General features: G+C 38.5%; 1 protein-coding gene across 10 annotated transcripts in view; it reads right to left on the bottom strand.

Annotated features, from left to right (window-relative positions):
• The window catches only part of NEK10 (NIMA related kinase 10), a 238,958-nt gene that overhangs the window by 68,415 nt on the left and 144,889 nt on the right, over positions 1-25,654 (bottom strand). For 9 of the 10 annotated variants that reach the window (XM_013057173.2, XM_004754326.3, XM_004754325.3 and 6 more), the window contains one exon: positions 14,842-15,055. In XM_013057173.2, the coding sequence (XP_012912627.1) occupies positions 14,842-15,055 (214 nt within the window). Of the gene's footprint in view, positions 1-14,841; positions 15,056-25,654 lie in introns of those variants that run through there. The other variant, XR_006609259.1, reaches the window with a different exon arrangement.

Below are 25,654 nucleotides of genomic sequence, written 5' to 3' on the forward strand. Positions count from 1 at the left end.
ATATGTTTCTAGGAATGCATCCATTTCTTCCAGATTGTCAAATTTGTTGGCATAGAGTTGCTCATAGTATGTTCTTATAATAGTTTGTATTTCTTTGGTGTTAGTTGTTATCTCTCCTCTTTCATTCAAGATTTTATTTATTTGGGTCATTTCTCTTTTCTTTTTGATAAGTCTGGCCAGGGGTTTATCAATTTTATTAATTCTTTCAAAGAACCAGCTCCTAGTTTCGTTGATTTGTTATATATATATTTTTTGGTTTCTATTTCATTGATTTCTGCTCTGATCTTTATGATATCTCTTCTCCTGCTGGGCTTAGGGTTTCTTTCTTGTTCTTTCTCCAGCTCCTTTAGGTGTAGGGTTAGGTTGTGTACCTGAGACCTTTCTTGTTTCTTGAGAAAGGCTTGTACCGCTATATATTTTCCTCTCAGGACTGCCTTTGTGGTGTCCCACAGAGTTTGAACCGTTGTATTTTCATTATCATTTGTTCCCATGATTTTTTTCAATTCTTCTTTAGCTTCCCGGTTGACCCATTCATTCTTTAGAAGGATGCTGTTTAGTCTCCTTGTATTTGGGTTCTTTTCAAACTTCCTCTTGTGGTTGAGTTCTAGCTTCACAGCATTGTGGTCTGAAAATATGCAGGGAATGATCCCAATCTTTTGATACCGGTTGAGTCCTGATTTAGGACCAAGGATGTGATCTATTCTGGAGAATGTTCCATGTGCACTAGAGAAGAATGTGTATTCTGTTGCTTTGGGATGAAATGTTCTGAATATATCTGTGATGTCCATCTGGTCCAGTGTGTCGTTTAAGGCCTTTATTACCTTGCTGATCTTTTGCTTGGATCATCTGTTCATTTCAGTGAGGGGAGTGTTAAAGTCCCCTACTATTATTGTATTATTGTTGATGTGTTTCTTTGATTTTGTTATTAATTGGTTTATATAGTTGGCTGCTCCCACGTTGGGGGCATAGATATTTAAAATTGTTAGATCTTCTTGTTGGACAGACCCTTTGAGTATGATATAGTGTCCTTCCTCATCTCTTATTAAAATCTTTGGCTTAAAATCTAATTCATTTTATATAAGGATTGCCACTCCTGCTTTCTTCTGATGTCCATTAGCATGGTAAATTCTTTTCCACCCCCTCACTTTAAATCTGGAGGTGTCTTCCGGCTTAAAATGAGTTTCTTGGAGGCAACATATAGATGGGTTTTGTTTTTTTATCCATTCTGATACCCTGTGTCTTTTGATTGGGGCATTTAGCCCATTAACATTCAGGGTAACTATTGAGAGATATGAATTTAGTGCCATTGTATTGCCTGTAAGGTGACTGTTACTGTCTCTGTTCCTTTTTGATCTACCACTTGTAGGCTCTCTCTTTGCTTAGAGGACCCCTTTCAAGATTTCCTGTAGAGCTGGTTTGGTGTTTGCAAATTCTTTCAGTTTTTGTTTGTCCTGGAAGCTTTTAATCTCTCCTTCTATTTTCAATGATAGCCTAGCTGGATATAGTATTCTTGGCTGCATGTTTTTCTCGTTTAGTGCTCTGAAAATATCATGCCAGCTCTTTCTGGCCTACCAGGTCTCTGTGGATAAGTCAGCTGCCAATCTAATATTTTTACCATTGTTGTTTATTTTTACCATTGTTGTTACAGACTTCTTTTCCCAGGCTGCTTTCAGGATTTTCTCTTTGTCACTAAGACTTGAAAATTTTACTATTAGGTGACGGGGTGTGGGCCTATTCTTATTGATTTTGAGGGGCGTCTCTGAACCTCCTGAATTTTGATGCTCGTTCCCTTTGCCATATTGGGGAAATTCTCCCCAATAATTCTCTCCAGTATACCTCTGCTCCCCTCTCTCTTTCTTCTTCTTCTGGAATCCCAATTATTCTAATGTTGTTTTGTCTTATGGTGTCACTTATCTCTCTAATTCTCCCCTCGTGGTCCAGTAGCTGTTTGTCCCTCTTTTGCTCAGCTTCTTTATTCTCTGTCATTTGGTCTTCTATATCACTAATTCTTTCTTCTGCCTCATTGATCCTAGCAGTGAGAGCCTCCATTTTTGATTGCACCTCATTAATAGCTTTTTATCTTCAACTTGGTTAGATTTTAGTTCTTTTATTTCTCCAGAAAGGGCTTTTATATCTCCTGAGAGGGTTTCTCTAATATCTTCCATGCCTTTTTTGAGCCCAGCTAGAACCTTGAGAATTGTCATTCTGAACTCTAGATCTGACATATTACCAATGTCTGTATTGATTAGGTCCCTAGCCTTTGGTACTGCCTCTTGTTCTTTTTTTTGTGGTGAATTTTTCCGTCTTGTCATTTTGTCCAGATAAGAGTATATGAAGGAGCAAGTAAAATACTAAAAGGGTGGCAACAACCCCTGGAAAATATGCTTTAACCAAATCAGAAGACATCCCAAATCGTGAGGGGGGAGAAAGCGGATAAAAAGAGGTTCAAAAAGAAAGAAAGATAAAAAGAAAAAAGAATTAAAGAAAACAAATAAAGAAAAATATAAAAACGAAAAAATATATATATATTAGATAAACTAGTTAAAAAAGGTTAAAAAAGAAAAGGGTAAAAGTTAAAAAAATTTAGCAGAAGAAGAGAAAAAAAATGAAAAAGAAAAAAATTAAATTAACTGCAGGACTAAAAAAATCACAGTGAGAAAGCCATGAGTTCCGTGCTTTGCTTTCTCCTCCTCTGAAATTCTGCTCTCCTTGGTATTGAAACCGCACTCCTTGGTAGGTGAACTTGGTCTTGGCTGGATTTCTTGTTGATCTTCTGGGGGAGGGGCCTGGTGTAGTGATTCTCAAGTGTCTTTGCCCCAGGTGGAATTGCACCGCCCTTACCAGGGGCCTGGCTGAGTAATCCGCTCAGGTTTGCTTTCTGGAGCTTTTGTTCCCTGAGCCCTTTCCGTAGAGTTCTGTAGAGTTCCGGAGAGCGGGAATACAAATTGCGGCCTCCTGGTCTCCGGCCTGGAGGAGCCGAGAGCCTGGGGCCCCACTCTTTAGTGCGCCCTCAGAGAACAGCGCCCAGTTACTCCTGTCTGCCTGACCTCTGGCCACGCTCCGAGCTCTCGGAACCTGCGGCTGGTCCAAAGTAACCCCCGAGCTGGGAGCTTACTGTCGGCTCTGTCTCTGTAGCCGGCCTTCCCGTTCCAACACCTGAAAGCTCTGCAACACTCAGACACCCCCATCCTTCTGTGACCCCGCAGGACCTGAGGCCACGCTGACCCTGCGTGGGCTTCACCCCGGTTTAGCCTCTGGAGCGATGTCTCTCAGCGGAACAGACTATCAAAAGTCCCAATTTTGTGCTCCGTTGCTCCGCCGCCCGCCAGGAGCCGGCCCCTCGACCCTGGGTCCATCCTCCCATCACTTTGGATTCTCTTCTCCGCCTTCCTACCCTTCAGAAAGTGGTTGGTTTTCTGTTTCCAGAATTGCTGTTCTTCCTCTCTTCGTTCTGCAGATGGATTTGCAGGTGTTTGCAATCTTTAGATAAGCCATCTAGCCGATCTCCTGCTAGCTGAAGTAGTCTCAGCCTGCTACTTTTCCGCCATCCTGCCTCCTCGCCCTCTGAGGTGATCTTTTTTAATGGCAAACCACATTCCATGCTTTTCATGAATGACAGCACAAAGAAAACCCAAAATATGAGACAGATCATTGACTACATATTATTGTGCAAAAATGCAGTCCCTAAATTTCAAAGTATTTAAAAAAAAAAAAAAATCAGCCAGGGGCAACCTCAGTTTATTGGGCTTCTGACTTTTGATTTCAGCTCAGGTCATGGTCTCAGGGTCCTGGGATCCAGTCCCGCATCCCCACCCAGGTTCCCCACACAGCAGGGAGTCTGCTTCTCTCTCTCTCTCCCACCTTCTCCCTGTCCTTCCCCCAACTTGCATGCTCTCTCTCATTATCTCTAAAATTAATACTAATCAATAAATTAATTAATTAAATTAATAAATTAATAAATATTTAAAAAGAAAATCAGCCAGTGTGACCAAGAGGGCTGAAGGGGGTCATATTGACGTTGGCCACAGCTGAGTGGTCTGATCAGTTCAGCAGGTCTAGGACCTCACCCTGGGCCACTTGATTTTGCCACTGTAGAGAGGTGGGCCACAGCAGCAAGCTTGGAGCCTGGTCCCTTACTATGGTAGCTGGGGATCTTTTAGCTTCAAAGCTGTTTGATTGATACCTCTGTCTACTTTGTTTATGAAACCCTGAAGTATTTCCCTGCCCCTGGGCTTTGTACATCAAGTAGAAGAGCAAAATGTTAAATGAAACCAGAAAAATTGGTGTGAGAGGTGCTGAAAATAACTAAGATTTACAAATATCATATAATGAAGTAAATGTTTTCTTCAAGTTTGGATATTAGTTATTTTTCTTATTTTGAACTTCCTAACAATATTCATACAAAGCTAAATATTTTGCTTTAATATAATTAAATGCATATAATTATGACCCTGCTATTATCATGAAACTCTCTTAATTAGAACTTCTTAAAAGCACAAGAACATACTAATGAACTGCCACTAAAATGAGTAAATTAGAGGATGAATTAATTATTACAATTCAGTCTAAAATTCCACTATCAAATTTACCATGCTTGATAATGTTTCACTGCCTCCCCATAAATATCTAGCACCTGCAACAGGTTCTCTATTATTCCTAATTCAAAGATAGGTCTTCTAGAAGAAATAACACTAATAAGGATGAGGAGAAGAACAGCACCATAATCTGAAGGTATACATTATTAAAAATACAGAAGATATGGTCTATATCAACTCACTGACCAGCATTTTGTTTAAAAACTACATACTACCACAGGAAAAGAACTGAATGTGTGGGAATATTTCTGAAAGACTTTCAAAGGAAGCCAGAATCAGTTAACATATAGAAGAACCATTTAACATACAGAAGGAACCATGCACAGAGAATCATTAAGTAGTCAAGTTTAAAGGCATTCTAACTTGGATTGCTCAAAACAAGACATGAAGTTGCAGAGCCACATTGCTTAAGGTATGAAACAGTATGTTCTTAGACATGGGTGGCATCAGAGTAAGAAACTCCTCAGATTAGAACCTCGCTTACTATTTCCTTTTTAATACAGAATTACATAAGGGAAGGTCTAGTTCTTGTCAAACCACACACTTGGTACATCAAAATACCAAACCGATTAAGTGCCAATAAACAAAGAATTAAAAACCAAGGCAAAGAATCACCATCTTTTATCCCTCTTCCCACTTCATCCTTGACTCTCAGCAGTCGATTCACACACAGCAGCCAGCTGTATAACTTTAAAACATTATGTCACCCCTTTGCTCAAAACACATGTCACTCAAGTCTGTACCATGGACCACGGCATCCTCATCTCCCTTCCCCTACTTCCCTGTACTCCAGCCACACAGGCTTCCTTGCTGGCCTCTTAAATCTGGCAGGCATGCTCCCACCTCCGAATATTTGGACGTGCTGTTCCCTCTGCCATCAATGTTGTGCCCCCAGATAATTACACAGCTCACCCTTTTAACATATTCAGGTTTCTACTCAAATGTCTTGCAGGTATAGTGGCTTTCCATGACATCCCCATTTAAAACAGCCTATCTTTCCACATCTACTAATCACTATTATTTTGCCTTTATATTTTTGTCCATGGTACTTAAGTGTATATTAATTCACTTATAATTTGTCTTCCTCCACTGTGAAGATGGAGTTCTTCTCTTTACTGTTAAAAATACAGACTGGGATAGTCCTCAGAAGAGAACAGATTAATCTTGTTGAATAAGCAAAATAAAAGACTGATTTTTCAAAGCTCTTCACCATATTAAAAAAAAAAGAGTAGGAATAAAAATAGCAGCATTATTTTTCAAAGAAATTGACAAACTCATTGTAAAATTAATAAGTAAATATAACAGATCTAGAATGGCCAAATCAAATTTGACAAAGAAGAATGAAATTGGAGTACTTATACAACCTAATTTCAAGACTTACTAAAAATCTACCACAATCAAGATAGCATGGTATTGGCCTTAGTTACACAGATCAATGAACAGAATAGAGTTCAGAAATAAATCCACATATATAGTGTCAAAGGATTACCAACAAAGACCTGTAGTAAAACCAGTGAGCAAATATTAGACATTTTAAGAAATGATGCTGGAAAAACTGGGTACTCATATGGAAAAAAAATCCCAAATTTCAATATTTTCATTATTCTATGCATGAAATTAAGTCAAAATGGATCATAGACCCAAACATAAAATCTATCACAAGAAGGAATTTACAAAAATAAAAAAGAGCCAATTTTTGCAGTGTTGGGATAGACCAAGAATTCTTCAGCAGGATACAAAAAGTACTAACAATAACAAAAAACTAAATAAGTAAATTGGACTGCAACAAAATTAAAATTTAACAAAACTTCTGCTCATCAAAAAAAAAAAAAAAACAGTCAAGTCATAGACTAGAAAAAAAAAATTTGCAATACTTATATTCGCCAACAGAGTTCTATGTGGAATATATACAGAACCCCTAAAATCAACAAAAACAGACAAATAATAAAATAATGGCCAAAAATTTGAACAGATAGTTCACACACACACACACACACACACACACATACAAACGTAAATGATCAATATGCATATGTAAAAGTGCTCAGCAGCCAAGGTGATCAGGAAAATCCAAACTAAAACCACAAAAAGATACCTTCCTGTGCTTTCTACAAATGTTAAAATCTAAAAGACTGACAACACCAAATGTTTACAAGAATGTGGAACAATTGAGCAACTCTCATACACTGCTCCTAAAAATGCTAACCAGTACAATTTTGGAGAACTGCTTGGTAGTTTCCTTTTGAATTAAACGTACCACTACCTTAAGACCCTGAAATTGTACTCCTAGATATTTGCCTAAGAGAAATGAAAGCATCTGCACAAGACTTATATAAGAAAATTCATAGCAGTCTTATATGAAACCCCAAATCTGGAAACAATACAGTGTTCATCAACAGGAGAATAAATTATGATATGTTCATACTACATAATACTATCGAACATTATAAACAAAGAACTATTAAACACAACATCATGGATGAATCTCAGTGATATTAGGTCACATAAACTAAAGCAGACGGTAAAGAGCACAGACCGTTTGTGATTTATATGAAGTCAAAATAAGAGGCAAAAGTAATCCGCAGTGTCAGAAATCATAAGTCTGTCCATGGGCAGGGAACCGTATGGGAAAGGGCAAGAGGGAAATTTTGGGGCTCACAGAAATGTTCTGAATCTCGTTTTGGGTGCAAGTTAACCAAGTGTCAAAAGTTATTAAACTAAGTAATTAAAATTTGTACATCTTACTGTAGGTAAATTATATCTCCATAAACAAGGGGGGAGTTATGGTGTGGATGTGAGAATGGTGTATGCATTTGTGCGGGAGCCTAAAAGGCATTGCTTTATTTTCTTAAACCATCACAAGTATAGAACACTGCCAAAACAAGTCATGATTTTTCCCGATACTTCTTTCACTGCATCATTATTTGTTGCATTTTCACAGCCTTGGGGGAAATTCAGTCAACAATTAACCAGACAATAAAAGCAAAGATGTTCACAAATATATTGTCCCTTTAAAATACATCATTTTCTACATGGCTTAATTTAATCTCTTAGCAGAGGATTGCAGACACATGCCTTTAGTGGCATGCTCAGAAATTGTAAATGACATATGGTATAATAAAAATAAAACAGCTCAGATAAATAAACAGCACAACAGTTTTTTAAATTTGCACTAAGAAAATGAGAATCAGGTAGTTGCATATTTGCTCAATTCCTATGTGGTCCACTTTAAAGATATTTGAGAATTTAGGATTAATATCAAATGCCTGTCAATAAAGTTTGCCAGGAACATATACAGATTGTATTAGAAAACTACAAGAAGAATTCCTTTTCTTTAAGTGAAATTATAAAGGGTTGGTGGATTTAGATAATAATCCTTGTGGACAAGTACTCTACTAGCTGCTTCCCCCAGCCCCAAGGTAGATGGAATTTAGGATAATAATTATGTGCGCCATATTTCAGTAGTTTGACAACATGAGACTATCACAGAAATCTTCCCTTTTGTAATTTACACTCACTATGGGAACATTTACTCATCATCTTAAGCATGAGATGATTTATCAAGATCAGATGTGATTTTTGAAAGATCACCTTGGTAGGCACATAGGGGATGATTAAGGGAGGGAGCTGGTTCTAGGTAACCTGAGTAGAATGGATTCGATCATTTGGAAGGTCTTTAAAGCTCAGCCTTCTTTGAGATGAAAAAGAAACTCTATCTGTGGACAGCAGGTTCAGCCCATGTCCTTAAGTTTCAACCTGCCCTTCCTGCCAGCCTACCCTATTACCTAGCCAGCCCCCACAATTATATAAGATAATTCCTTCTAATAAAACTCTTCATATGTACCTTCTACTGGTTCCATTTTATACATTCTGTGTAGGACTGTTCTGTACACGGCATAATATTAGCAGCCCTGGCTGCCTCCCCTTAAGTGCCAGTAGCAGTCAACGTCATTGTGATAAACAAAATGGCTCTCCCTCCACATGCATACGGTTTCTGAGGACCTTGTAGACAGTGCAGAGGTGGTACACTGAATCACTGCTAGGGTTGAGGGGAGGCTAGAGAGACAAGAAAGTTGGATATTGCAATGACCCAACGTGAGACAATGAGAATGAGAGCTGGAAGGTTAAGATGGATTTGTCAGGCATTTCAAAAGTAGGACTGGTAAAAGATTGCTAATGAAACGGATGTAGGATTTGAGAGAGAATGAATTGAAGATGTCCAGGTTTAAATTAAGGTGATGAGGTGTAGAACATGACTGGGTTAAGGAAAGAGAATCCATTCACTGTGGGACTTGCTGAGCATGAGGTGCCTATTAGACACATGGGTAAATGTCCAGCTCAAAATTTAGGTCCGTCATGAGGGAAAGGCTGGGATCAGACACATAGTTTTGGAGGCCTTCAGAAAATGGATGTGCTGTAAAACACATCCCAGTGTATTTGGCCTTCTTAGAAAACACTGTGTACTTTTCCTCCCCGAATGCTTATACTGTTGAGACCAGACCAGAAGGCTGGGGCCTATAAACCCAAGGAAAGTCCTAGTCCTGAATGAAGAACACCTGGGCAAGAGGAGGATGTGGTAGAAGGGCAGTTTCTAGTGTGTAGATGGGGAACTGGGAAGTCTTTCTGAAGTTCAAAGAAGGAGCCAGAGAGAAGGATAGAAGATAAGAAAGCAAGTTCAAAAATCTTTGTTTTTCCTCCTCACATCCTCTCCAGCAGAGGTGAACCTTGTGAGTGAAGCAGAGCAGAGGGTTTGAGGGAACAAGTCAGGTTCAGCCAGAACAGACTGAAAGTTCCAGAGAAGCTTCGTGACCATCACGACACTATATACTATTTGGCTAATATGAGCATTTAGTACAAGGCCCGTGAGGGTAGAAACACTGTGTTCACTGTGGTATCCCCTGTACCTAGAATAGTACCTGACACCTAATAGGTACTCAATAAATATTTGTTGAATAGATAAGGTAGGGCTGATATTGTGCCCCCACTCCCAGTTAGTTCCCTGTGGACTATGCGGCATAGGTGGGAGTCCAAAGCTCCCATGTGCCACAATGGGAATGTAGAAAATGGATATAGCGCTCACTGGTGAGTCCACCAGGTTATCACTTCATGGAGGGAGCACAGAGAAGACAGCTAAACCAGGGATCCCACAGTAAGTCCCCCAAAGCCACAGGGATAGGGTCACCTCATCTGAAGTCAATGGAGGCCAAAAGAAGAAGGCAATAACACATAGAAACCCTTCCCAGTGGCGTGAAGATACCTAGGCTTCCTCCCGTATTCAGCTGCCATCTTGGGAGACAGAGATGGAGAGGAGAGCCCTTGAAATGGGAGAGAAACTTTTAGACCAAAATAGCTGATATAAGTGCTCATGCCTATATCCACATTTTCTGCTATCAGCAGGAACAGGAGTCCAAAACAAAATGATATATGATTATGGAAGATAAAATTCCCATTTTACACAAGCAATTTTTACCCAAATTCATATGAAACGAAAAACCATGAAACTGGCCAGAGCTCACTCAAGAGAAGAGCAAGAAGAGAAGCAGAACATCAAAGCTTAAGAGTACAGGGTCGGAAGAGAGAATAAGAAAAGAGTGTTCAGAGATGTAAGATAGAAATCAGGACAGGGGGATGTGGTTGAAACCACAGGGGAAAAAATTCAAGAAGGAAATATGAATCATAAGGAAGAATTACGCTTTAATTTGATAATTTGGTTGTTAATTACTCTGGAGAAATATAAGGTTTCAGTCCACATTACCCAGGTTCAAATCCAAACATGAGGTATGAATACCATGACTAGGTATTCCACAAACTTCTGCCATCTAGCACCAGCCTACTTTTCCAGACTTTCCAAACTATACATATCAAAATATGCATTATAAACCAGGAGATCCAACTCTCAGTCCAAGTTCTGAAACCAGAAAACTAGTTTAGTGACCTTGGAAAAGTCTCTTCTCTTGGTTTCCATTTCCTTGCCTTTTAAGTTAAAGCATAAAACAATACCATTTCTAAAATGTGATTAGTAGTCCTAAGTGTGCTAGGCTGGTATATCGGGAGCTCATGCAATTTTGCTATTCTTTTCCATGCAGGAGTGACTTTCTTACCTACTTCAAGGCCAAAACTTACACCACTTGTTTTGGGAGCCTCCCTAAACTATATCAGCCAGAGATATCATTTGGTATTTACCAAGATTTCCTCCTGCATATATGTCTTGGCTTCCCAGGTAGACTGTATAAGTCACTTCACCACTGCAATCACTCCTTATAATCTTTTGTAACCTTCACAATAGCAAGCACCATGTCTTACATTCAGAGGATATTCAACAAATCTTTGTTCTTTTATTAATTATAAACTGCAAGTATTTTCAATTTTTCTTTTTGTTTTGTTCCCTGTTAGTCTTATGGATGTGAAAGTTCTCCAGGCTGAAAAAACTCATTCTACTGGTAGAAAGAAACAATCATGTAGCTTTAAAACAGAGATGGTGAAGATAATAGTACCTGTCAAATATCACTGGAAGAGAAGTGGGAAACCCTGCAAAACTCACCCTTCAAGAACTTGCTTCTTTCACTGATTACCCATCCGTCTCCCTGGCACATTCAACTCCGCTCCATTTGTACATGTAGAAATATGCGTTATTTACAAATGTTAATATTAGCTTACAGTTGGATCCACAAAATCCCACTAATCTGAATGAAATTGGAGTTTTCTATTGATTACCCACATTTTTCAGGTTGGGTTTTAACACTCATCCTTGCATTTGCTGGTGAGGATCTAAGCAGCATGCGGTTTAGAATTGTCTGCAAACTGATTTTTCTGTCTGGGATACAGATGACAACCAAAGGGCAGCTCTTCTGTGTATTTAACATGTTGCACATAATGCTAAAATGCCAATCATGATTTTGATTACTAAAATGTCACAGTACCCTCTGCAGCACAATAGACTTTTATTATAACATATTTAAGTAAAAATTACACCTTATTTTTCTCTGCTTGGTTTTATTCTTTTTAAAAAAAAATATTATTTATTTATTTATTTGAGAGAGACAGAACGAAAGCAAGTACGAGCAGGTAGAAGAGCAGAGGGAGAGGGAGAAGCAGACTCCCCACTGAGCAGGGAGCCTGACTCGGGGTTTGATCCCAGGACCGTGGGATCATGACCTGAGCTGAAGGCAGATGCTTAACCGACTGAGCCACCCAGCACCCTTAGATTTTATTCTTGACTCTGCTCTCCTCATGATCTTTATTTTGAATTATAAAAATTAGACAGCTTAATGTTCTTCGGAAAGAAAATTTTCTTCTCTTTCTTAGGGTCTAAACCACAGTACACAGGCATGAACTTTATTAGTGAAGATTTCTGTGTCCTCTTAAAATATATATTAATACCTGTCTTTACTAGACTATTGCCATAATTGATAATAAGCTAATATGTCAAAAAGTTAGTAGCATACACCCCATGACACAGGAGTCCTTAACGTTTCTTATCAATTGCTTGCTCACCCCTTAATTTGCAAAATTCCAGCAATTCACAATGGCTCTCCTTATCAGTGCTGATAATTCATAAAGTTTTACATAAGGTACCCACTAATTTCCCTTTCCTTTAATTATTGCTTATCATTGGATTGTGTAATTGTATTGTTGATATTAACTGCTCTGGGAGACATTACACCATATTTGAAATGAAATAATCATGATACTATAACAAGACTTAAGAAAAAAAGAAACATAAAATTTTATACGTATAATTTTTCCATCAGCAATGGTGTCGATGTATGTTTTTAAAAAGAAATACTTGGTACTTAGCAAGGATAATGCCAATTAATTGCATGCTGTCTTTTGATTAAATGTAATCATATTTCCTTCTCAGTTCTTTAATAAAGCTGCACTTTTCCTTTTAACTAACATTTTATTAATCCAGAGATGAAAAATGATCAGTATACATAAAATAGTGCCAAAGGAGAGGATATCTGATTGCTCTTTAAACGTAGTAATATAAACTGCTAAGAGGCAAAGCACTTCTCTATGGTCCCTATGAGACTGAATGCTCCATGAGGGCATCAAAGCTGGCTGGTAACACATGCTCAATACATACTTATTAATTGCATGAAAACCACATGTGGATTTGGCACTAATGGACCAGATAATACTGGATTAGCAAGTTGCATCAACAATTATTTTTTTAACATAATCATTGCTTACTTTATATAACTGGTACTATCTTATAATTCTGTGCCACTTTTTCATTTGTACAGTTTATTCAAACACAAAAACTTACTTAATCCTTGTGTCTTGTGATAGGTAGTATGTTCCCCCTAATTTACAGATGAGTACAGAACCTCTAGAACCTCGAAACTGCCTCGACTACAGGTATCTCCCTTTGTTTAACCCAGTCATGGCCTGAGAGCTGGATTTCTACAGTTAAAATGGCTCTCCAAATACGTACTGAAATATTGATGGATGACATGATAGAGTGGTTTGGGTTTGTTTCAAAATAACCTATGGAGGGCAGGGAGTGGGTAATGGGTGGGCATTGAAACAGTATGTGATTGGCCCAAAGTAGCAAATTCTTGAAGCTGGGGGGGTGGTACATGAAGCACAATTTTTATTTCTGTAAATGCATGAAATTTTCCACAGTAATAGTTTAAAAAAAAAAAAAAAGCTGAACAGTAAATAAATAAATAAAACAGTCATTCTCAAGGTGTTTTGCTAAAGATAAGAGAATTTTTGTGGTTAGATTTTAAACTAACTCCACCCATCCCCACATCAGCTAAGAGAATCTAATATAAACTGACTCTTTTATATCCAACTGGAAATTGGCTAAGTAGCTTTGCAGTGCAGAACTTAATAGAAGGCCTCAAATACTTAAGATATATAGAAATGGCTAAATCTCTCGCATTTCAGTTTCCCGGGAACACTGTACTCTGAATGCAACATGACATGCATAGAATGGTGTGTTTCTCATAGCTGCCTACTTTTTACGAAGTCAGGTGGTAAAATAACAAGAAAAGTGAGCTTTAACTGGCTGTATATACGATTTAACTGTGTTCAGCAAGAGCTATAACTCCAAGTTATATGCTCCTAAACATAAACCAAGGCCTTAGATAATCACCAAGTATTGTTCTATGAAATTACAGTTGGGCTCAGCAAGGCAATAAAGATGAGTACCCCCCCACCCCAAAAAGAAAACGACACTGAATCTTCAACTTCCAGATTCCAAGAATGTCAGGACAAGCACACCGCACAGTAGTGCTTTCCTTTTAATAGAAACGAGTTTGATGGGAAGTTGTTATCCAAGAAATCAGAGAAAGGGAGGGAGGATAGGAGGAAGGAAGGAAGGAAAAGAAATTACAGCTGTCTCTTCTTTAAAATGAACTCTTCATATTATTTTCCCAGCTGAGGTAGAATAAGGCTTTAGGGTCCTGGAAAGGAATTTGATGACCAAGTACCTTGATTAAGAATGGATGTTACGGCCCTATTTCCATTTCCTTAGATCCCATGCCCAAGAGGGAAGAAAAGAATATGTACCAGGTTGAAGGGTCCCTGACTAGATCCCCACTTGGGGGAGCCCAGAGTATGAGCAAAGAATGGATCATGGGTCATGATACAACAAAAGCACATGGGGGAAAACAAGAGACAGCAACAAGAGCATCACTGACATGGTCACTCACATAGGTGGATATTTGTAGCTTTTCCCTTTTTCAAGCTCTGCTTAGAAATAAACTTAAATATCAAAATAATTTAAAGGTTATTGGCAAGAAAAATTGAAGGACATATTCTTATTTGAAGCATGGCAGCATTATTACCACCACAAATAGTGATAAAAACAACTAGACTAAAATGAAAAAAATGTTAAGGCAATTATTATTTCTTCTCTGAATTAACACATAACATTTTCATCCATATTCCCCAAATCAGATTTCTGAAGAAATAAAATCTATGTATTCACTGCTATCTACACAAAGAGCATAACATAAACTTAACAGAATTGCGAAGGGATCTATTTGATGCTGCCAGTTATGCAATATACAATAAATGAGGGGTGGCTCATTGGAAAGCCATTTATATTGACTTTAATTTTAATTATAAGGTCTAGAAAGGAATGCAAATATGGAACTATATAATGGTGAAATACTGCATGTAGCAATTAATATTTTCCTAACTTAAGATAATCCTTCCTTAAGACAAGCCTGAACCACTGCAGGTGACCTTATAATGGAGTACATCGTGAAGACACTGACAGCTGTGCACTTACATGACATAACAGAGCCAGCTCATGGTGACATGTGACAGCATTCCGGTTGGCTTCCATAAAGTACCTCTGTGTACGCTTCCGTTCCCGTTCCAGCTTCTTCTCCAAAGCCAGCTGGGATGTAGACAAATTGTCTAAATACTTCATCATGACGTCTGATATCATCGAGCTGACTTCTACAATATCTGGGCGGGCTTCTGCATCAGGAGTGAGGCACCTACGAGAGGACAAGCTGATTACAGCACTCTGGTCAATGTCAGGACCAAGCCATGGGTGAGGAAGATCAAGGTTAAACCCCCCACTGTGTGTCCACCGTGGTGTTCACACCCAAAACTCCTGGGATAAGATGGACATCAAGCATAGCTTGGAATCCAAGACTTCTCAAAAAGTATTTGGGAAGTTTGGGAAGCAGAGGGAGGCAGCACTGTTCTCTTTGCAGCTGGGATATCAGGCAAGGGCTACTGGCTGAGCATGAAGCCACTCCTCAGATCTCAGGACAGGTGGATATAGTCATCTTTTCCCATGTGAACTCGTGATTTTCTATAATCACTGCCAAGCCATTGGTCAGTGAGACAAAAAGGGATCCCAAGAATGTAGGCCCTGATACACCAAATGGAAGGTAGGTTCCTAGAGAGTCACGACTCGTTGGCCTTTACTAGCTGGGTAGCAGCAATATCAACCCAACTTGATTAGTGTGTGTCTTACAAAACCTGAGTCATAAAAATAAAATGCAATGCAGTTACTTAAATGTTTAAGATGTTTGTAATAATTTTTTTTAAGATTTTATTTATTTTGACAGACAGAAATCACAGGGAGGCAGAGAGGCAGAGAGAGAGAAAAGGAAGCAGGCTCCCTGTTGAGCAGAGAGCCCGACGCGGGGCTCGATCCCCGGACCCTGGGATCATGACCTGAGCCGAAGGCAGAGGCTTTAAACCACTGAGCCACCCAGGTGCCCCTGTAATAATTTTTTAAAGTAACTAATTGGACACGTTTCATGCTAATATTTTCTGTGATTTGGAGGTAGGAAATGGCAATCAGCTTACTAGAGGGAACATTATTTATTGTCCAAGTAAATACTAATAGAAAGCTATTCTAGACACAATGGGATCAATTACCAAGATCATTGTTAGCATGTTTTAAGTACTTCAGGCATTTGCTATAATATTTTGTCTATTTCTAAAATTTATTATTTTTTTTTAGATTTTACTTATTTGAAAGAGCAAGAGCTCACCCATGAGAGAATGGGAGAAAGAGAGCGCATGTGCACAAGCGGAGGAGGGGAGCAGAGGGAAAGAGAAGCAGACTCCTCACTGAGCAGAGAGTTGCACACAGGGCTTGACTCCAGGACCCCGGGATCGTGACCTGAGCTGAAGACAGATGCTTAACCAGCGGAGCCACCCAGGCACAGCGATATTTTGTCTATTTTTCAAATTCAAAATCTCTAACTTCACTGAAGTCATGTTGCTTCTTAATGAACTTGAACTTATTTGGACTTTGAAAAAAAGATCTAATTTTCACTTTTTGTATTTGACTTAGTGACCTATAGTTCACACAACTTTCACCTACACTGACGTCTCCAGGAAAGATTTGAGAACTATTCATCACAGAAGTCAAAATAAGACTCTAACTTGCTAATTTGCTGATTACTCTTTGCTTTTTACTTGATTATGAGTAAAATATACATATCTTAGACATTATCATCTCATGCTTAATCTTTACGTTATTTCTCTCTAAGGCAGTGGGCTTGCACTATGGTTATGAGAAGTACTTACCCATCTGCTGAATTCATATTTAATGAAGTTCAGTCTATGCATTTATAACAAAGAAAGACAAGGCCAGCTACATAATTTTGGGGGTGCCCAGTAGAAAATAAAAGTGTGGGGCTCCAGCCCAGAGTGAGGAAGTCAGTCTCCCCTCCCATAGACCAGTGTCCTAAATCATGGTAGACAGGAGCCTCCCAAGTGATTGCAAACTCCTTGCCATCATGATACTCTTGGTACCTGGACTGGAGGTGGGCAAGAGGCCCCACTAAGCCCCCCACTGAGTGCACCCTGGTGCTACCAGCCTGGTTAAAGATGGCTTCCTTTTTGCTTCACCTCAAGATTCAGCAGGATACATACTGCACCCTGATTCTCTCCTTGTCTGCATTCACAAACCCATAGGGAGGACAGTAAAGATGGAACACAGGCCTTCCCTGGTGACAGACCCAATCACCATACCAGCGAGAGAACAGTAGCAATGATGGGACAGGGTCAGGGAGATGGAGCTGGAGGCCAGGCAGGGGCCACGGGGCCAGGAGCAGATGGTTGAGAATCTATGTCAGAGAGGTAAGAAGTTGAAGGGACTTCACAGTAACTGAGACTTCCAAGCTCCAAACATGCATGCTTCTTGTATCATCAGACTTCATTTGCAAAACACAAAATATAAGAATTTCATGACTTTGAGTACAGAATCTTAACCCCTAAGCACATGACTGTTTTGAGTATGGGAGCCCTGAGCATTGGTCATAGCACATGAAGCTGAACGTCTGTGCCAGTGACATATTTGTATTCAAATTTATTATTTTAGTTCACAATCATGAAAGAAGCTAAAATGTTGAATTTCACCTTCTAATTAAATGGGTTTCTTCATCTACCCTCACTTAATTAGCAAAAGTAATTAAAGCTGATAAAAATGGTTGGTTGACCTAGCATTGGTTATGACTGCCATGGGAGGGGGAAAAAAACAACCACAACCAGCAACTAAGCCTTTCATTAGTGCAATGGACTAAAGTCTTAGTCTGCAGATATTTAAACTGATTAAAGATAATATTAGCATTTGCCAATAATATCTGCCCTTTTCCAGATCCCTTCCCTATCTGCTTGCCAAAAATCTACTTTTTTCCAAGTCTCCATTAGGAAGACTAATCAACCTCAAATGACTTATCAAATGACTTATCAACCCTTTTTTGTATATCCTCATTACATTTAAGTCCTTAAACTACTATAATATTGTATTGCAATGATCCATTTCACCACTAGAAACCAGAAATTTCTTGAGAGGACAGACATATGTCCCCTTCACCGTGATTCTTCAACATGTGAAATGGACTCTGTGTCCTATAGGTACTCAGCAAATGAATGAATGAATGAATGAACTTGGGCTAACATCTAAGAATTTATCTGTCCCATGGGGAGCGCCTGGGTGGCTCAGTGGGTTAAAGCCTCTGCTTTCGGCTCAATTCATGATTTCAGGATACTGGGATCAAGCCCTACATCAGACTCTCTGCTCAGTGGGGAGCCTGCTTCCCTTCCTCTCTCTGCCTGCCTCTCTCTCTACTTGTGATCTCTTTCTGTCAAATGGATAAATAAAATCTTAAAAAAAAAAAAAAGAATTTATCTGTCGCAAAAGATACAGCCCAAATATTTGGCCACAAACTTTTCCAGGAACATCTCTTTCAATAAGTTCTAATTTAGCCTCAATTCTCTGAAATACATCCCTGCTTAGATATTTCAGAGAAATTCCTTTTTTTAAAAGGTTTTATTTATGTATTTGACAGAGAGAGACACAGCGAGAGAGGGAACACAGCAGGTGGAATGGGAGAGGGACAAGCAGGCTCCCCCCCAATAGCAGGAAGCCCAGCATGGGGCTAGATCCCAGGACCTGGGATCATGACATGAGCCAAAGGCAGATGTTTAACGACTGAGCCCCCCAGGCACCCCAAGCAAATACTAACAGATCTTAGAGGAGAAAAAAACAATACAGAATAGTGGAGGGCTTCAGGACCCTATCAGCAATGGATAGGTCACCCAGACAAAAAAATCATCAAAGAAACACTGGAATTAACAACACTTCAAAACAAATGAACTGATATATATATATATATATATATATATATATATATATATATATTATATCAAACATTCTATCTCTATCTATCTATCTATATCTATCTATTTATCTCTATCTATCTATCTATAAAACATTCTATCCAATAGCAGCAGAATACACATTTTTCTTAAGCACTCATGGAATATTTTCCAGAACAGATCACATGAGAGTCCATGAAACTAATTTCAGCATATTTAAGAAGACTGACATCATACCAACTATCTTCTCTACTACAATGATGTGAAATTAGAAATCAACAAAAGGAAAGTAAGAAGAGTTTAAATTTGTGGAAACTAAACAATGCATTTCTAAATAGCTTATGGGTCAAAGAAAAAATCAGTAGGGAAGTAAAAAATTCCTTGAAACAAATAAAAAATGGAAAATGTAACATATCAAATTTTGTGGGCTGCAGCAAAAGCTGTTCTAAGAGCCCATAGCAATAAACACATATATTCAGAAATTAGAAAGATCTCAAATAAACAATAATAATAAACAACCTAACTTTAGACCTCAATGAACTAGAAAGAGAGAAACAAATTAAACTCAAAATTAGGAGAGAGAAGGAAATAATAACAGTGTATAAATAAATTAAGTAAATTAAGTAAAGTCCAGAAAAGCAATAGGAAGAATCAATGAACTAAAAGCTGGTGCTTTGAAAAAACAAATGGACAAATCTTTAGATAAGCTAAGGAAAAAGAGAGAAGACTCAAATTTAGAAATGAAAAAGGAGGCATCACAGCTGATACTACAAAAATATAGACAAGAAATTGATAAAATTGTGTGTCTCTAGAGACACACAATCTACCAAGACTGAATCAGGAAAAATAGAAAATCTGGACACACCAATCGTGACTCAAGAGATTGAGTCAGTAGAACTCTCAACACAGGACACTCCAAGGCCAGAGAGCTTCACTGGTTAATTCTACCAAACATTCAAAGATGAATTAACACCAGTTCTCACAAGACTCTTTAAAAATATTGAGGAGAAGGGAACACTTCCAAACTCATTTACAAAACCAGCATTGTCTTGATACCAAAACCAGATAAAGACACCACGAGAAGAGAAAATTACAAACAAATAGTCCTGATCAATATAGATGCAAAATTCTCAACCAAATATTAGGAAACAAAATTCAAGAATGCATTAAAAGGATTAAGCACTATAACCAAGTGGGATTTATCCCTGGGCTATAGGAGGAGTCAACACACACAAACATGTAATCTGTCACATCAGTAAAATGAGAAATTAAAACTATATGATCATCTCAATACATACAGAAAAAATATTTGACAAAATACAAAATCCCTTTATGATAAAAAAAAAAAAAACCCTTTACAGATTGGGTTAGAAGGAACATATCTCAACATGAAAAAGTCGAAATATGACAAACCCACAGGTCACATTATACTGAATGGAGAAAAATTGAAAGTGTTTCCTCTGAGATCACGAGCAAGACAAGGTTCCCTACTCTCATCATTCCTATTCAGTATAGAATTGGAAAAGTCTTAACTAGAACGAAATAAAGAAATAAGGATCTCTCAAAGGATCTCTCTGTAGATTTCAAAGGATCTACAGACTTAATGCAATTCCCATAAAAATACCAAAGACATTCTTCACAGAAATAGTAGAAACAATCCTAATATTTGTGTGGAACCACAAAGGACCCTGAATAGCCAAAGCAATCCTGAGAAAAAAAGACTAAAGCTGGAGCTATCACACTTCCTGATTTTAAACTATACTACAAAACCATACTAATAAAAACACTATGGTACTGGCACAAAAGCAGATCCATAGACCAATGGAAGGGCATAGAGGGCCCAAAACTAAATCCCAGCATATCCAGTCAATGAATATTTGACAATGAAAAGAAGAACAACCACTGGGGGAAAGACAGTCTCTTCAACAAACGGAGCTGGGAAAACTGAAGTATATGCAAAACAAAGCAAGTGGCCCCTGTCTCACACTACCCACAAAAATTAACTCAAAATCCATCAGAGACTTAAACCTAAGACTTGATATCATAAAACTCTTGGCTCAGTGGGTTAAACCCTCTGCCTTCCGCTCGGGTCTCAGGGTCCTGGGATCCAGCCCCACATCCAGCTCTCTGCTCAGTGGAAAGCCTGCTTCCCCACCCGCCCCTCTGCCTGCCTCTCTGCCTACTTGTGATCTCTGTCAAGTAAATTAAAAAATAATAATAATAATCTTGAAAGAAGAAAGGGGAGGAAGAAGCTTCCTGATATTGGTCTTGGCAATGAGTTTTTGAACGTGATACGTGATGCCAAAAGCACAAACAACGAAAGAAAGAAACAACAAATGGGACTACATCAAACTCAAAAGCTTCGGCACAGCTTTTGCTACTCAGTTCACAAAATGAAACAGCAGCCTATGGAGCAGAGAAAATTTTTACAAACCACATATCAGAGCAGGGGTTACTATCCAAAACACATAAAGAACTAAACACAATTTAGTAACACTTAAACAAATAATTTGATTAAAAATGGGCCAAACAAAATAGATATATAGATATTTTTCCAAAGGGGACTTCAAAATGGCCAAAAGGCACATGGAAAGATGCTCAACATCACTAATCATCAAGATGATGCAAACAGGGGCACATAAGTGGCTGCTGGTTAAGTAGCTGACTCTTGTTCTTGGCTCAGGTCGTGATGTCACGGTCACGAGATCAAGCCCTGCGTTGGTCTCAGCACTGTGCGTGGAGTTTGCCTCAGATTCTCTCTCCCTCTCTCTTAAGCCCGCTCTCTCTCTCAAATAAATAAATCTTAAAAAAAAAAAAAAGATGCAAGTAAAAACCACAATGAACTATCACCTTACACCTGTTAGGATGGCTATCATCAAAAGGAAAAGAGATAACAGATGATCGTGAAGATATGGTGAAAAGCGGATCTACACACATTGCTAGTGAGAATGTAAACTGCTCCAACCACTATGAAAACCAATACGGAGATTCCTTTAAAATATTAAAAAATACATCTACCATATGACCCAGCAATTCTGCTTCTGGGATACACCCAACAGCAAAGAAAACAGAATTTTAATGAGGTATCTGCATTCCCATGTTTATCGCAGCATTATACACAACAGCCAAGATATGGAAACCCAAATACCCATTCTCATATGAATGAATAAAAAAGAGGTGGCACATATATATAAGGGGATATTACCAGCCAGGAGAAAGGAAGATAGATTCCCATTTTTGACAACATACATGGAACTCCAGCACATTGTGTTAAGTGAGGTAAGTCAGAGAAAGACAAGTACTGTATGACAACTCTTATATGGAATCTAGAAAAATCAGACCTATAAAAAAAATAGAAAACAAATCAGGTTACCAGGACATGAGCATTGGGGGGATAAGAATGATGGTGTCTAAGGGTACAAACTTGTAATGAGTCGTAAACAAACAATGGAAATATAATGCACTGAATAATTAATACAGCCAATGATATTGTAATATAATTATGTAATGTGATGAATATTGCTTCATTGGCAATCATATTACAATATATAAATATATCGAAGTGAAACACTGTACACCATAAATTTACAAAATGGAACATGTTAAATCTACTTTGGGGAAATTTTTTTAAAAAGAGAAAACCAAAGAACTGAAGGTTGGGTGAAAAATGTAAAGACCCACTTGTCCTTAGAACTAGCCGAAAACATTAACTGTGCTAGTCATCGTAACTGCCTCTGAAATAAAGCACAAGACCGCTTCTGCAACCAGGCACAGATAAAGAGATGTAAGGCAATTGGAAGATTTTGTGCATAAAAGGAAATGTTCTTCTCTTTTAGAAAGTAAACAGGCAATATTCTCTGAACAGGGTACTGGAAGGTAAAAATAGTAATGCTGGTACTGGGCAGAGCAACAAAATGGATTTATTTTCTGCCCCCAGACTCTTCAGGGTTGCTAAGTTATTCTCCCAGTGTAAAAGCCTGCTAGGAAAGAAAAGTTCCAGTGACAGAATGTGCTGATACACCACATGAACAAACAAGAAAAAGGAAAGATTGCATGTGAGACACACAACTGCATGCGCTCTACTCAAGACAGGGTATAGAAGGTGAAAATGAGAAGATGGAAAAGCAGAACAAGCAAGAAGATCATGTAACTGGAAACAGCAGGTGTGAAATTAAAAATGAGTCTCGTGAACTTGCCCATCGATGGCTGTCTTGCATTTCAAAGGCTCTATCATGTTATCATTTTGCTGAGTCATAAATGACCATTAAAACTACTTTTGCCTTTATGTATTTCTTGCATTGATTTTCTGAAGACAACAGGAAACTAAGAAAATAGAAGATTAAATTTGCTTTCTTATTCTTTTGGAAATTAATTTTTAAAGATTAAAAATCCAAAGCAAATTAAATATGTAATTGCATAAAATTCATGACTGAATTTTATTTTATGTCAAATTTTCTAAAGATAAAACTTTGTGATGTGAACCCAGACAATGAGTCTTGAATAACCTTAAGTGAAAACCACATCTGCTATAGAATGCATAGTTATCTTCATGTATAATCAGTTATAAAATTAAAATAAAATTGTTAGTTCTTACTTATGGCATCTTAGTTATTTCGAATTGAAAGTGTCCTTACAGGGGCGCCTCGGCGGTTCAGTTGGTTAAGCGCCTGCCTTCGGCTCAGGTCATGGTCCCAGGGTCTTGGAATTGAGCCCCACGTTGAGTTCCCTGCTAAGTGGGGAGTCTGCTTCTCCCTCTTCCTCTGCCACTCCCTACTCCAAACCCTGCTCATTATCACTCTCTCTTGTGTTCTCTCTCAAATAAATAAAATCTTAAAAAAAAAAAAAAGGCATCCTAACAAATATTTAATCTAGAGTCCCCTAATAATGATCATTCATACTCTTAAACATTCTGGTGATAGGGAACTCATTATCCATCCAGCAGTGTGCCTCACTTGGGTATCTACAATTCTGACACACACTTCTAATGACAAACTGACCTGAGCCTCCTTGGAACTCCACTCCATGGTCTTGGCTCCATTTTCTCAAGTTCCACAGAATAAACCCAATTGTAATAAACCCAATTGTAATAAGCCCATTTCACATTTTCAGTGTCATTCCATTTTCATGTTTGTATCCCAAACTTGTTAACTCAACTGCCAAGCCACCATGGAAACAGCTCCACTTCTCTCCATCAACAATTCCACCACTCCAGTCAGAGCTGCCATCATGTCTTGGTGGACAGCTGGACCTGCTTTGAATCCTGCCCCCATTCCCTGCTGTCTATTGTCCACAAAGCAGCGAGGATGATCTTTGTTACAGAAGAAATTTTCTCTATATCCCACCTGTAAATAACCTTAAGTTTTCTCCTCAGTACTCATGAAAAAAATTCAAAACTGTGGCCTATCAAACCCAGTCAATCTGGCCCCATCAGCCTCCCCAGGCCGTAATCATTTAAATTATTCTCTCCCTGACTTAAATGCTACATCTCCAATTTCTTTTAGTTCCTCAAACTAATAAGCTCTATGCTGGTCTATGAAATGCTTCCTCTACTCTTTACTATTTGAGGATTAATGGTTGTTCAGGGCTCAGATTATAGGCTCTTTCTTCACAGAAACTTCCTCAAGTCCTTAGACTAGGCCAAGTCCTTCTGGAATCACTCATTGCTCACTCCTTTTACCATTCTTCATCCAGTTTATCATAATTTAATTTACATAATTAATTCCATAAATAGTAACACTACTGTTATTAGTAATAATATCTAATTTTGTTGAGGGTTTGCTAAGTGCTGGGTACCAGGCTAAAAGCACTGAAAGCATTATCTTATTTAATCTTCAGAACAACCCTGTGAGTGGTCACTATTGCTACCAGTACATCACAGATGAGAAAAGGGGATACGTGGAAGAGTAGGGATTAAAATCCAGCTGATTCCAGAATCTACTGATGTTCTTAACCTTTCCATGTGATATTGGTACCTGACTCCTCCACCAACTTGTTAGCCCCAGGCACATGGATACCAACAGTCAGGGAGCCTGTCAGAAGCAAATTAAGGTCCTGTTTGCCCAGTGCCACAAAATCAAAATAATGTCTCTGTATATTTTCACTGTGCCACCCCTCCCCTACTCTTTGTGGTGCTCAAATACCTATGAAAAGAAGAAACTGAATGAGTAAATCTGGTATTCTTGTCTTGACATCTCTGGAGACTTCTTGAATTTTTGAGTCACTCTCCAGAAAACAAATAGCAGAGAACAGGTCCAAATTGTGGAGAGGAGCAATTTAAATACATTTGTTTGGATTCATTAGCAACAGGGCATGATCTAATATATGCAGAATTCAGATTATTCAAAAAGGGGTTTCAGCTCATTTCTCCTAATATTAACAATAAAAGCTGCCAGTATTATTTAAGATTTACCATTCAACAAGCTTTATGCTAAGTGATTTTCACAGTTACCTTGTATAATTATTACACCAGCGTAACTGGATGAGGAAATAGAGAGATGCAGAAAGAAATGTTTGCTTAAAATCCGCAGTTAGTGCAACTCAGCCCTGGCTGGGCCTGGGTTCCTTAGAACTGTAGGACAGCATAGTGCTGGGCAAGGAAAGATTCAAGATATAACTCTACAAACTGTGAGGATGAGCTGGGAGGAGAAAGTGAAGGGAATAGATCTCTTACATGCCGTCAGAGGTGGTGCTAAGTGCCAGGATAGATACAGAACCATTTATAGGGAAATGGCAGGAGAATGGATAGGTATTCTATCTGGGTGACTCTGGGATTTCTATAATAATGATTTGACTCAGCTCTGGGGCAGGGAAGTAATCTTGAGCTAACTTAAAAGCATGTGTTGACATAGAAATAACAATCAGTCGGAAAACAAGTCATTTATTCATACAACCAGTATTTGTTAAGGGTTGATCTTGTCCCAGGCATTGCTCTGGGCACTGGAAGAACTATGAACCAGATTGGAAAAGTC

Source organism: Mustela putorius, unplaced genomic scaffold (genome assembly GCF_011764305.1).
Source record: "Mustela putorius furo isolate JIRA1106 unplaced genomic scaffold, ASM1176430v1.1 tig00003834_pilon_pilon_pilon, whole genome shotgun sequence".
NCBI lineage: Eukaryota > Metazoa > Chordata > Mammalia > Carnivora > Mustelidae > Mustela > Mustela putorius.